General features: G+C 35.1%; 1 protein-coding gene across 3 annotated transcripts; it reads left to right on the forward strand.

The window, feature by feature from the left end:
* The first annotated feature begins 197 nt into the window (after positions 1-197).
* On the forward strand, positions 198-7,866 carry LOC105115336 (uncharacterized). 3 transcript variants are annotated; one of them, XM_011012185.1, is made up of 10 exons: positions 201-3,302; positions 3,387-3,491; positions 3,626-3,778; positions 4,480-4,643; positions 4,842-4,989; positions 5,084-5,206; positions 5,291-5,378; positions 6,979-7,262; positions 7,367-7,434; positions 7,529-7,866. In XM_011012185.1, exons 1-8 carry the CDS (start codon positions 903-905, stop codon positions 7,143-7,145), a joined length of 3,348 nt encoding a protein of 1,115 aa, XP_011010487.1. In that variant the 5' UTR covers positions 201-902; the 3' UTR covers positions 7,146-7,262; positions 7,367-7,434; positions 7,529-7,866. The 3 variants fall into 3 exon arrangements, with proteins under 3 accessions (XP_011010488.1, XP_011010487.1, XP_011010486.1); XM_011012186.1 differs by lacking the exons at positions 7,367-7,434; positions 7,529-7,866 and adding an exon at positions 5,951-6,094 and having other exon boundaries at positions 198-3,302; positions 6,979-7,164; XM_011012184.1 differs by having other exon boundaries at positions 6,979-7,434.
* Positions 7,867-13,819: the final 5,953 nt, after the last annotated feature.

The raw sequence follows: 13,819 nt of genomic DNA on the forward strand, positions 1-13,819 counted from the left end.
AGATATCTAATATTCGCTATTTTGATGCCAATCACTCTCACCCTCAAACTTCAAGAATTTAGCCTCCAAACTGAATCTTATGTTCCAGAACTAAAAGTAACATTCTTAATTACTCCATTTATTTAATTATTTATGGGAGGAAGAACAAATTCTTTGTGATGCTCAAACAAACGCTGGACAAAAGAGCGTGGACGAGAAGCATGCGAGAGCGAGCGGAGTGCTAGAGTTCAAACAAATGATGCCACGAGAGAGGAGAGAATGCAGGCAGTGCCTGCCACGTATGAGACTACATGGCAAGCAGCCATTGCCTTGCAATTGTGCCATCTCCCCTTCCTTCTCTCTCTCTATCTCTATCATCATCGCAGTCGCAACCCAAACCAACCCAACCCAACCCTCCTCCAGACCCCATTTTTTAGCTTCCTTTTCTTCCTTCCTTCCCTTGTTTTTGTTTTCCCTTCCCACAGAAACCCCACTAACCCAATTATGAGAAACAGACATAAATTTTTAAACTTGGAAGTTCTTGTTTTCCTATTTTAATTTGTTCACCAGGTACCTTCTTGTTTCATTTTAGGAACTGGGATTTCTTTCTTTTACATATTATTGAACCGAATCTGGGTTCTTAAAGGAGGGTTCGTTTTGATGTTTTGAGTTGTTTATGACTGTAGTTCCTCTTGGTTTAGATTGATAAACATAGTTTTTTTTTTTTTTTTTAAATTTAGGGATCTTTTTCTTGTTTTTGGTGTTGCTGGAATTAGTGGCAATGACTGATTTTGGTGATTTTAGGGGCTTTTTATGAGCTTCCAAATGAAGAATCAGTTTGTTATTTGCTTTGTTAGAATCATCAGTGAATTGCGTTGTTATACTTTCAATTTTGAGAAAGCTGTTAATATTGATGTGTTGTGATGTTACACTCCATGTGTAATAACAGAATTGAATTCTTGAATAAGATTGATAATCCTGTTGATAATCAGCAAGGTCTCTACATCATGGATACACCAATGTCTACCACTAATTCCACAGCTGGTTCCAACCCTGGTTCGAACGATGATACCCCACGTGTTAAATTACTGTGTAGTTTCTTAGGTAGCATAATGCCTCGACCCCAAGATGGGAAATTGCGTTATGTAGGTGGGGAGACGCGGATTGTGAGTTTGCCTAGGGATATTAGTTATGAGGAGTTGATGAGTAAAATGAGAGAGCTTTATGATGGGGCGATGGTGTTGAAGTATCAACAGCCTGATGAGGATCTTGATGCGTTAGTCTCGGTTGTGAATGATGATGATGTGATTAACATGATGGAGGAGTATGAGAAATTGGGTTCTGGGGATGGTTTCACCAGGCTTAGGATTTTTCTGTTTTCGAATACAGACCAAGATGGTTCAGCCCATTATGTTGATGGGGATGGAAGGGAGAGTGAAAGAAGGTATGTGGATGCACTAAATAATTTGAACGAGGGGCCTGATTTTAGAAGGCACCATCCTGATTCCCCTTTGATGGGTCCAATTGATGACATTCATTTACAAGAACAGTTTTTTAATGGAATGAATCTTGATGGTGGTCTCCTTAGCCACAGGAGTGGTGAGATGTCAATATCACAGTACAACTTGCATCATGTTGCTATTGCTCCTAGGTATAATGAGATGGAGGGTCCATGGAGTCCAGCATATTATTCTCCTAGGCATCACGGGCACCATGATCCAAGACCATTATCAGAGATCCCAAACTCACCCCCTTCTGCACGGTACCGTATGCAGTTTGGGGAATTACCCGATAAAGGGATGGAAAGAATGCCTGAAGAATATGCTCGGTTGCAGCTAAATCAGCATCCCCCTTTTGATCACCAGGCACAGTATTCTGAAAATGTAGTATGGATGCCTGCTGGAGTAGTAGGTGGTGATAAGGGTGGTTTTCCAGGTAACTTGCTGCACGGTCCCAGTGTTTTGGAAGGGAACAGTGTTTGTGAGCACTGCAGGGGGGCTTTCCCAAGAAATCAACTGCATTTGGAGCAACTCTGCATGGGAAATGGACTTCCTCAGGTTGCTAATCCAGGTGCTGACTTTCCCCCAAACAGGGAGGCTTTCATAGTAAATGCAGATGTGAAGGTGCACCACCCAGTGTATCCCAGAGAGCAGAATGATCCACGAGCTGTCTACAATGAGACACAAGACCATGAAAGCGGATGGATTGTGCAGCATCAGTTGAGTCCCCGCGCTGATGAAGCCAGAAAACATATCTCTGGAGCTGCAAGATTCACTGATCACTACATTGTAGATGGTCCTGGCATGAATTACCCCCCTGGGCATGGTAATTTGGTAGATGGCCATCATATGTCCTCCCATCACCGTCCTGGACCTGAATTGGGTAATGATGTGTTTCACGATCAAACTGTGGCTGCTGTCCACAGCCTACAAATTTCACCTCCCGAGGAATGCGCGGTACGGTATGGGAATTTTCCTTATGTTTATGGATCTGAGAATCTTCACACATCGCCACATGGACATGCACATCCACAGACTTTATGGAGAAATGCTCAAATTCCAGTACATGGCACTCCTTATGAAGCATCCGGTGCGGCTCCACATGTGAGTAGTACTGTTAATCCATCGTTTCTTAGGGGCACGGCAGAAGGTAGTCAAAGGAGTGGCATTGGCGTGGATTGTCAGAAACCTTGGGCTGAGTCCTCACAGAAAATGCTGGTTTTTGATGGGACAAATTCCTTGGAATATTCTCACGGTCATATGTTGAAATTGAATCCAAATGCTAATGGGGTAGAAAATAATCAGTCGTTTGCTCCAGAACCCCTTCAACCACCGCTCCAACATGAAATGCTAAACTTATCTGTAAATACAGTTACTTCTGGTTATAACCCAGAGTTAAGTAATGCCAATGTAGCTGAAGCATCAAAAGTGGATGGAAAAATCTTTCTTGGTGTAGAAAACCAAGCAAATTGTGTGGGGAAAGTTGAAAACTTGGATGTGTCATGCATGCCTTGCCTGGATCAGGACATGATTGCTGATATGCATGGCCAGGCAGCATTTCCTGAGGCTGTCAATTCCAATTTCTCGAGGTTAGCTGGAGAAAGTGGTGATACAGTGAAAGCGGGAGAAAGAGATCCTTCTGCTGTTCCTGGAGATCCAAACCTGTCAATTAGCCGCATGAGTTTCTTACCTGATTTAATTGCTTCTGTAAAGAAGGCAGCACTGGAAGAGGCTGAAGAGGTGAAAGCTAGAGTCAAAGAAAATGCTGATCCTGCAAATAATGATTCAATATCAGAAGTAGATGATAAGGAGCCTGAAGCTGTGGTAAGAATGAACTGAACTTGTTTTTGCTCAAAAAGCATTTTACAAGGTGTTATCTTATTTTCTAATGAATTGCATGTCTAACAGAATACACATGAAGAAGCAGAGCTGGGATCTGACAATGACAACATAAAAAACAACAAAATTGAGCCTACGAAGGCTGAGGCAGAAGCTATAGAAAGGGGATTGCAGGTGCCTGTTTGTTGTCACATTCACATCATCTTTGTATTAATGCTGCACATTCATTTTAGTTATTGTTCCTTGCTCTATACACTTTCTTGTCTTTTGTGCTTCGATTTTAATAATAGATTGATTTTGTGTCACAGACAATAAAAAATGATGATTTGGAGGAGATTCGTGAATTAGGATCTGGAACATATGGAGCTGTATATCATGGGAAATGGAAGGGTTCTGATGTGGCTATAAAGAGAATAAAAGCCAGCTGCTTTGCCGGGAGACCTTCAGAAAGAGAGCGTTTGGTAGGACCCATATCCTTCTGATGATTCTTCATTCCCTTGTTCTGGATGATTGACTTGGTCTCGGGTGACATAATATGTGATATATGCACATGCACTTGTGTGCGTGTGAGCTGGTGGTACTTGTAAAACAGTGTCAAGGGAGGCTTGTGATAATTTTTGGATGTGGCCTTTCAGGGGATTGTGCTTAAGGATGTCAGAATAGGAAATGTTATGTGCTAGTTAATTTTATTCAGAATAACTATAAAAGAGGCTAATTAGTTTGTTTGAGTCAAAAGAAAAGGAAGATTGAATCATGACCTTGATAACATGAAATTTGTATTTTGCTTTGAATTTCTCTTTCATTGTTCTTTGATACTTGTGTATGAATTCTGGAAAGATTAAACCTCTAGTGTGTATTTTGGACATACGTTGTAGAAGATTTGATGCCTTCATGTCTGTTATTAATGACAACTTCACCAGATCCTTGAGGGTTTCCTATTCCTCATCTTTCCCCTTTGTTTTTTTATGCATATATTGGCTCATGCCAGGACCTTATGGTGTATCTTTCTGGAGAGTTGATACCATGTATTTTAAATAAGAAATTAATCAGCAGGAATCGTTCTCTTTGTATTTGATGCCAAATTGTAGTTTCTAATATGATGACCATGTAGTGTAATTTTTTGTGATTGATGGTAATTTTTGCATTTATGTTGCTTCTGTAGATTGCAGATTTCTGGAAGGAGGCTTTGATATTGAGTTCATTACACCATCCAAATGTTGTTTCTTTCTATGGTATTGTTCGTGATGGCCCTGATGGATCATTAGCAACTGTTACTGAGTTTATGGTTAATGGATCTCTGAAACAGTTTTTGCAGAAGAAGGACAGGTAACCAATCTATTGGTGATGTCATGATTTTGCATTTTTGAATATTCAATCTCTTGTTTTTAGAAGAGTTCTTATTCTTTATCAGATATGAATTAAACATGCTTTACAAGTAAAACTTAATTACAAGGGGCAAAAAGACATTATACAAACAAACATTCTGAGTATGAAGAATCTGTGACACTGTCATATCTTGAACAGAACCATTGATCGTCGTAAAAGACTCATCATAGCTATGGATGCTCCTTTTGGAATGGAGTATTTGCATGGGAAGGACATTGTTCATTTTGATTTGAAATGTGAGAACCTGTTAGTAAATATGAGAGATCCGCAAAGGCCAGTTTGCAAGGTATGTGAGATAGAAAGTTGTACGTTATTGTCTTCTCATAATGGTGATCATATCTGAATGGCCTGAGTCTGGCATCTAACACAAACATTCTTAGATTGGTGATCTGGGCTTGTCAAAGGTGAAACAACACACGTTAGTTTCAGGTGGTGTTCGTGGAACTTTGCCCTGGATGGCACCTGAGCTTTTGAGTGGCAAGAACCACATGGTAACAGAGAAGGTAACATTATGCTCGAATAGAAATGCCATAACTTATTTTCCTTTCTTTGGTAGTTTAAGTAACATGTATTGTCTTGTGTTGTAGATTGATGTTTACTCATTTGGGATTGTTATGTGGGAATTACTTACGGGAGAAGAACCTTATGCTGACATGCACTGTGCCTCCATAATTGGTAAGCATCAATGTTTTTGTATGCTGGATAAGCATATTGATAGCAATATAATTTGTTTCCTCTAGGAAAGTGTTGTTTATCAACACATGGATATACGATTAGATTCTTTTAACCTGGGATTTCAGATGTCCTCCTCTTCAGAGTGTAAATTAAAGGACTTCGAATCTGAATTGCTGTTAACATGTAGGTTAGGATAATCATATCACTGTGGAGCATGGATACTTTTACATTAATCAACCATGATTCTTTTTGTGCTCTACATTTTTCCCTAAAGAATTGTATTAGTGATAAGAATCAGGAAAGCCAATGGAAACTGGGTTATATCCTATTACAGGCTTAATATTACAAACTCAAACACATTTGGAATTATGACGGGTCAAAATCTTGGATGCAAGAGGGTATGGTGTTGTGAATTGTTCTGGAAAGTTTGCTGCTTAATTCTTTTTTAGATAAAACTAGTAGTATCAATGAGAAAAGAACATAATTTTAAAATTGGAGATAAGAGACCACCAAATGGACAAAGAAGAACAAGAAATTTTTTTTGACAACTACAGAGTGTTTGAATTTCTTAGGATATCAGTCAGGGAAATACCCTAAAAGCCCTTGAAGTGCAGCAGCTGCTCTGTGTGGATGCAAGGATGCTGTAGGAGCTGCTCAATTCTTCTACATTGTTCATCCAAGTGCCTTTCATGAGCATGGCCAAACCAACTAATATGGTTCTCCCTCAATTTATTCTCGTTGAGTGTCACCACCACCTCTATACTCACACTCATTTCATATCCGGTCTTTTTGCTCATTTAACTTTCACCTTAAAACTCATTTTAGTTAAGCTCCATTTATTTATGTTTGACTCTGGCTTTTGTGCTTTTTACTTTTTATGGGATAGTCACCTTTCAGTCTAACAGGGATTTTAGATTCCATATTTCTCCAATTTTATTTTTCCATTTCAACCTCCTCAGTTTAATACTCTGGATAATGCCTTTTTACTACATCATAAAGCACCCTAGCTCCTGGATTTTGCATTTCCTTAATTGCATGTGGGGACTTGGATGTTCTTGAATTTTGACTGCTGGATTTTCATAGGATAGACCATGGATTTCCAGTACTTTTAAATTAGGATATGTTAACAATATTGAGCTAAAGCTGATTGATTTTCAGTAAGGGCTGTTTTTCATTGGTCCATCATGCATCCTGTGTTGGTGGCTGACTGTTGACTATCAATTAGACTATGTTTTAGTCTCATAATTCTTGGCAGCAGAAAGATATGGGTTTCTAAATAGATGGAGCAGCATGACCTCTAAGATGCCTTGGTGTGATTAAAATAACCATACAACCTAAACTGAAAAGTGGACAAGTTTTTAAGAAATATTGAATGCTAATGTATATTCTTCATCTTAAGCTCTTGTTAATTTTTTGGTGCTCTCCACCATTTTTCATCTGGCTGCCCAAATGTTTGTGGCATAGGTTTTTGAAATCTGTTTCAAACTCATCAATTGATGTAGTGAATGAAATGTATTCTTTTATTAAGTCAAATTATTCTTTGATTTATTTGCACATTTGATTGTGATTTGTTTGCTCGTTTCTTCCTTCTGATTCGTAGGAGGAATTGTGAACAACACATTACGACCTCAAATTCCCACATGGTGTGATCCGGAGTGGAAGTCTTTGATGGAAAGTTGTTGGGCCTCGGATCCATCGGAGAGACCATCATTCTCAGAGATTTCTCGGAAACTGAGGAACATGGCTGCTGCAATCAATGTGAAATAATTCCAGCTCTGAGGCGGTCAATTTTCATTTCTTGACTATCATTGTGGCAGAAAAGGGGGAAATACAAGCAAATAAATAAATGAATAGAAAGATTTCTCCGATTAATGTCATGTCACCGTACGAGTTCTCAAATATTTACAGGCTAATATTATTATTATGCAACCTTATCAAGCTTTTATTTAATGTTGCTATGAATTAGGATTGTTCTTTTCAAAGTGCAGTTACAAGCACACTGGATTTTACCTCGAGGCTTACATAATACGAAGAGCTGTGGATGCACAAGCGGAATGTAAGTTATCCTTTCAGCTTTGGCAAAGCTATTTTTCTTTTGTCAAATAATTCTGGTTCACTCCTTTCACATGAATTACCTGGTGTCAATGCAGGTTTTTTTACCTGTTTGGATCGATCAAAGTCATTTTACCTTGGGCAATTTCTACTATTATTTGATGTTGGACCCAAGTTTTTTTACGAGGAAGGGCGTGTATATACAAGTCAAATCGTAATTAAAGAGTCCGAGCTTTATCTTGTGAGCGATTATGATGCATAATGCTTAGAACTTGAAACTATCTGTTATGAACAGAACTGAAGTTCAATATATGGTCTGGAGATGTAAAATGTATATGATAATCACTTGAGGAAATACTTGCATTATGTATCCTTGCGATGATATGTCCAGGTACAAGTTCATGAAGCCTGAGAATTGTTTCTTTTGATTTTGCTTCATTTCATCCATCTAGTTCTTGAAAATCCGAGAGTCAACCATTACATGCACTGGCTTTTTATGAAATTGAATTGGAAAACCAAAAAAGTTCTGGGTCATTGTTTTGTAGCCTTACGTGAATATTTAATGCAGGCCTACATAAGTAGGTTGCATGTGAAGGTGCTTCCAGCTTAAGTTCATTCCCAGAGCCTGCATGTAGGGTTCAGGGCATGGAAAATTGTTATGCTTGAAAGGTACCCGTTGTTCGGCAAGGTTTATCTTGGAGTTTGACATTAGAACAGCACAAATAGGAAAACATCTCGATCAAGATGCTTGGCCAAAATCCATTTGAAGACCTTGAGATTTTCATATTGAGAGGCTCGGATAGCCCCTCCCAATCTAGGTTCGAGAACGATTGGAATGGGTTCGCTCGATAGAGTTCTTTCATTTTGCTTAGCATCATTGAGACCCCAGTCTAATGCTATCCAAACGCAAGACTAAAGAGTGTGAGATCTCAGACCAAAGACTCGATCTAGGGCGAATTTGTGGGTCCAACCGTAACTCATGTTTGATTAGATGATAATTAACCTTATTTTTCTTTAATTAAATTTAACCTTTGGACCCTTCCATAAGATATAATGACTAAGAAAAGTGTCCATAATTGATAAATGAGTAATTTGCTAATGATTAAAACAACCGAGTTATGTAGCACAAGAATGACATCAAAACCTACATTTTGTTTAGAATGTGTTTGTTTCTACAATAGTTTTTTGTGATTGTAATTTAAAAAAAATAAAAAAATAAATTAAAAAAATTATTTTTAGTTGTGGTTGGTTTGATTTAAATGTTTATTTAATTAAAATCATGATTGAAATTATTCTTTAGTAAAAAAAAAAATACTTTAAAAAAGAAGATGAAAGAGCTATTTCATGAATCCCATAGAAAGAAGCTAGTATCCAATGTTTATTCCCAACCACATGTTGAAACTCTTTTTTATTTTTTTGGATGGTTCCCAACAATTCCACCACAATTTTTTTGTTTGTTACCAAATAATAAAATTCATGGTGCATTCAAAATACTAAAGCCACAAGAAAGACAAACACACTCTTGGTAGGGGAGATCAATTGGGTCAAATTCTGTGACACCATCACCCCCCACCTTACTCTCAAATTCCTTATGTTATACCTAACAGACGGCTATGGCGTCGACTTTCTTGACAGGTCAAACTTTGTACTTGCCCGTGAGATGCCGACAGCATTATTTTCTTTCTCTAGGAAATTGCATCTGGTAGCTAGAGACCATAAAAGGGTTAATTTCTTGCCCACGGCACCAAAGAAAGACCAATCAGAATATTATTAGGTTTCAGATTTTGTTGTTGTCATATTCTGATTCGTTTTATGGCATGCTAACCAAAACGGGAAACAAATTGTAGTCGAGTCTTTTCTTTATTTGTATCTTTCATGAAAGAAAACATGAATCCATCAACATGGGTTATGGAAGTCTGATTGATTCTTTTCTTCGTAATATTTTTTGTTGTTTTTGTTTTGTCTTCTGTTTGTTTACCACGAGAGAGCTATCATTTTCCAAATTCCAAAACGAGCTTAATCTCCACAGCATTCTTAATGTAATTTCTGTCTACATATTTACACTGTAAGCTGTGCATTCTCACTGTTGACATCACCTTATGATCAAATGGATCGTTTTCTTGCTGTTGATTTCTTAAAAAGATTATTATGACATGATTGGCATTGCCAAGTGATAAGAGCCGGGTCAATTTCTTGGATGCCAACAGCGATATTGGTTTGTTACCAGAAGGAAAAAAGGAAAGAAAAATTAATGAGGGTTGACAATTGCCCGTAATTAACTTGGAGAAAGGGGCATGGGGAGAGCACCCACCCTGAGCTCAGCAACTGCGTCTGTTTGTGGCGTTTCTGCGTTATTTTACAAAAAGTGCATGCAGAGGGCTAGTTATGTATTATTATAGGTTGATCAACTCCTTGTTTCTCATTCAAAGGATGCTGTGAGCATATATTAGCTTGCTAGCTAGGTTTAGCATTAGTCAACCAATGGAATATAACAAAGTCAACATGTGTCACATCGTTCTTGGGTTTTCATTTTTCAAGGAAATTAATTAATATTTCAACTAATCTTATCTCTAAGTGTAACGAAATGAGGTTAACTTATATAATATTAAATAATTAAAGGAAGGCACTGAGAGGTAACACACGATCTCTCTAGGCGAGGTAGCGCGATGAACACCATTGTTTGCTCTTTCTTTGCAATAATTGGCACTCTGATCGTATGTTAGTACATGCTACTACTGCTAGAGTTCCGCTCTAATCACGGTTATATTAGCACAAAAGTCAATTGCCTGGACGTCTCTCACAACGTCTTTCTTTATTTGCATCAGCAAAATTATTCGATAATCTTTTATTTTATTCATTTTTGTGGGGAGAGGGGAGGTAGAGGCACGTCCGTATAGAGGTGACTTGTCTCTACCTTTTGAGCTTGCGTATGAATGTAGCTTGTTAATTACTTTGTTTAGGATCCGTAGACTCTCGCCTTCGTTACTACTTTATTTATTTATTTATTTTTGCATTAGATGCAAAGATGTGAAGGTTATCCCATATTTTTTTTTGATAAAATATATTATTTTATATCATTCCATCCTTTTATATAAAAATATTCTCTTCAGACTTATGTTAAGATCAAAATTTAAGGTATTTTTAAAACTATATTTATTTTTATGATGGTTTTAGTGTTTTGAACGCATCACAATTTTTTAGTGTTTGATAAGAAAAATAAAATAAAATAGGAGCTGAATTGGTGAGATCCATGAAAAAAAAATTGTGGCTGAATTGGTGAGATCAATAAAAAAAAGAGTTCCAACCCATGGTTAAAAAAACATTGAATATCATCCTTTTATTGTGAGATTCACCTAATAGCTTTTTCATATATATATATATATATATATATATATATAGAAACTATAACTAAAATTATAGTTAAAGTTTCTATATATATATATGAAAAAGCTAGTAATTGCTTTTAAATGTGTTTTTCGTTAGGAAATGCATCACAATAATATTTTTTTATTTTTTAAAATTTATTTTTGACATCAATATATTAAAATATTCTAAAAATACAAATAAAAATTAATTTGAAGTAAAGAAAAAAAATAAAAAAATTAAAATTTTTTTAAAATATTTTTGAAACATAAAAAAAAGCTTTAAATAGGTTACAATCATGTATGAGGACATAAATGTCATTAATTACAAGTTGTGCTAGGTGAGATTTAAATACAAAACCTCATCAAATCATCAAATAGTAATCTATAAAAAGCTCATTTATCACAATATTATCATCATAGATAAAAAAAATTTGTACGCAAGTATATATTTGTACATATATTTAACAATTTCAACCCATCACATATATAAGAAACAAGTTCACCAAGTGTTTTCTCACAATAAAACACTTTTTTTAAACTTTAGTTTGAGTTACCATCGGCTAACAAGAGCATGTGGCAACCACCTTTTATTATTTATATACATGGATGAAAATTTTCACATCCTTTTATTTATTTTCTACTATAAGCGTATGATTTTTTTGATTTGATTTGTAGGTATGTTTTTCTCTCTGAGTGAGAGTTTTATGTCTTTAGATATGAAAGAATGTGTTATTTAAATAAATAATTTAAGTGTCTATCTTCTTATTTGAAAGGAATTGACATCCATTGATATTGTTAGATGATTAAAATATTCTAGTAATAGGGTTTGATAGTGTGACCAATTCCCCCATTAATCTATGATAGCAAGAGACTTCATGTATGTGTGATTTTGAAAAAAAAGTCTTTTTAAAAAAAAATCATGATTAGAGAAGTTAGGAGAACTTTATTTTTCATATATAAAAGAACTTTTCCTTCGAAAATCAAGGAATAAAAGAAGAAATATAAAAAGTAAAGAAAGTGATGCATAAAATTGCATAGAAAGATGAGATTATAAGGTAAATGCAAGATTTTAATCCATGAAAATTAAAAAAAATTAGAGGATATGAAGGCAAGAGTTATGATAAGGAAGAGAAAATTAATAAAATGGACTTGACATAAGAAAATGAAGACTAATGGAATATACAATAACAGACAATGATGAATTTTGATGAGTAGAGATATTCATGCAATGATATCTTAGGTTATTCAAACTATAACTAAGAAAGATAAGACAAGTTTATTTTTCTATATGTACACAGAAACTAGAACCATAAGTTTTAAAAATGCATAATTAGGTTGTCATTCGAAAGTTTTGAAAAAAGAGCTTGATGTTGAAGAATTGGTATAATTATTTAGTTGATGAGAAAAATAACAATTTAAAAGTCATAAGACTAGAAATTTTATAAAAGAAAGCTTGTCCTAATAATGTGAGGTTGATTTCAACAATATATCATTGTCTAACTCTGTTATGCTCATGTATAAAGACAAGAAATATAATGTGGAATGCCTACAACTTTAAATAGTAATTTAGTTTTCAAAGCTCACATTCCCAACACTTAAATTATTTTATATGATTCTTGTCATAATCTATTTTTGAGTTATTTTTCAATTCATATTTTTTCTCTCTTCAAAAAATATAAAAAATATAAAATATTATAAAAAATATAACAGTAAAAAGAGGATGCTAGAACACTCAGAAAATGATCAAAAATTGGTTGAGTAGGTTCAAAAATACAAAGATTAAAATTTGACGGTCTTTTGTTGACTAATGAGAGCCCTATTGACAAAAAAAAATTCAATTTAAGGAAGAAAAATTCAAAAATCAGATGTTTATGGATTCAATTAAATTTTATTGAAGGTTTAATTGAATTTATATATGATTTGATGGCAAGAAAATTTAATTTTTAAGTCAATTTAGGCTTTAATTGAAAGAAATTAAAGTTCTGGGATTACATTATAATTTTTAAGAGTTGATTTGATCAAATTAGAGGCTTTATTGCGTAAATATTGAAATATGATGGCCTATTAGGAACTTAATTAAAGAAATCTAAAATAAAAAACCAAATTAGAAAAGGCATGTAAATGGAGGCACTGAAATTGATTGAATTAGATGCAATTAAATTGATTTTACAATCAAAATTGCAATTGAGGACTCGATTAAACAAATCACAAATTAAGGACAGATGTGAACTCTAACATGTTTTTTGCTACCCTTTTCTTTTAAATGAAATGATGCATTTTGTTCAAAAAGGTGCCATTTCATACACTGTTCATTAAAAAAAAACCTGAAACGGTGCCGTTTTGAACGGCACTGTGGGTCTTCTTCTTTTTCTTCCCATGGACATGTGAGGCAGGGGAAGAAGAAGATTTTTCTTCCCCTTGTTTTCACCGACTTCCCCCTCTTTTCTAAACATCAAAAAGATGCCGACCATAACTCTACTTGTATAAACTCTGACTTGCGGCCTACCACGGAGCAGTGAAAAATAGAGAGGATGTGCCCTTCAGTTGACGATATATTGTCAAATTTCAATCCTTGTATTGTAAAACTTTCTCAACTAATTTTTAGTCATTTTCTAGGCGCTTGACATCCTTTTGTCATTTTTATTATTTATTTTTATTTTTTATTTTGTATTTTCTTCTTTTTTGTGTAGGGACCCAAAATAGGTTACAACAGATGCCCCTATAGACTATTGGTCAATTTTTAGTCATTTCCTCACGCACTTTTATGCCTTTTTTTTATTAGTATCACAATATAAAATACAAAATTCGGTAAAATACTCAGTTTTGTCTACTTTGGAAAATACAAAAAAAACTTTTCTTTAGAAAAAGAAAAAATATTTTTCTGCATACGACTAAGTATCTCAAAGCTAAAAAATATATTTTGACATGCATTTTGGCTTTGATAACCAGTTTATTAAAATCATGAGAACTTTGGCCAAAATTTCAAAAATAAATTTTTTTATTTTGTTTATCTTTCAATATCCA

Source organism: Populus euphratica, unplaced genomic scaffold (genome assembly GCF_000495115.2).
Source record: "Populus euphratica unplaced genomic scaffold, PopEup_1.0 scaffold678.1, whole genome shotgun sequence".
NCBI lineage: Eukaryota > Viridiplantae > Streptophyta > Magnoliopsida > Malpighiales > Salicaceae > Populus > Populus euphratica.

Bases quoted from the DNA above. Each gene is read 5' to 3' on its own strand.
- LOC105115336 (XM_011012184.1), top strand. From the start codon at position 903: ATGTTACACTCCATGTGTAATAACAGAATTGAATTCTTGAATAAGATT. The intron at 3,779-4,479 runs GTAGGACCCATA...TTGCTTCTGTAG, and splicing joins CTTCAGAAAGAGAGCGTTTG to ATTGCAGATTTCTGGAAGGA. The intron at 4,990-5,083 runs GTATGTGAGATA...AAACATTCTTAG, and splicing joins CGCAAAGGCCAGTTTGCAAG to ATTGGTGATCTGGGCTTGTC.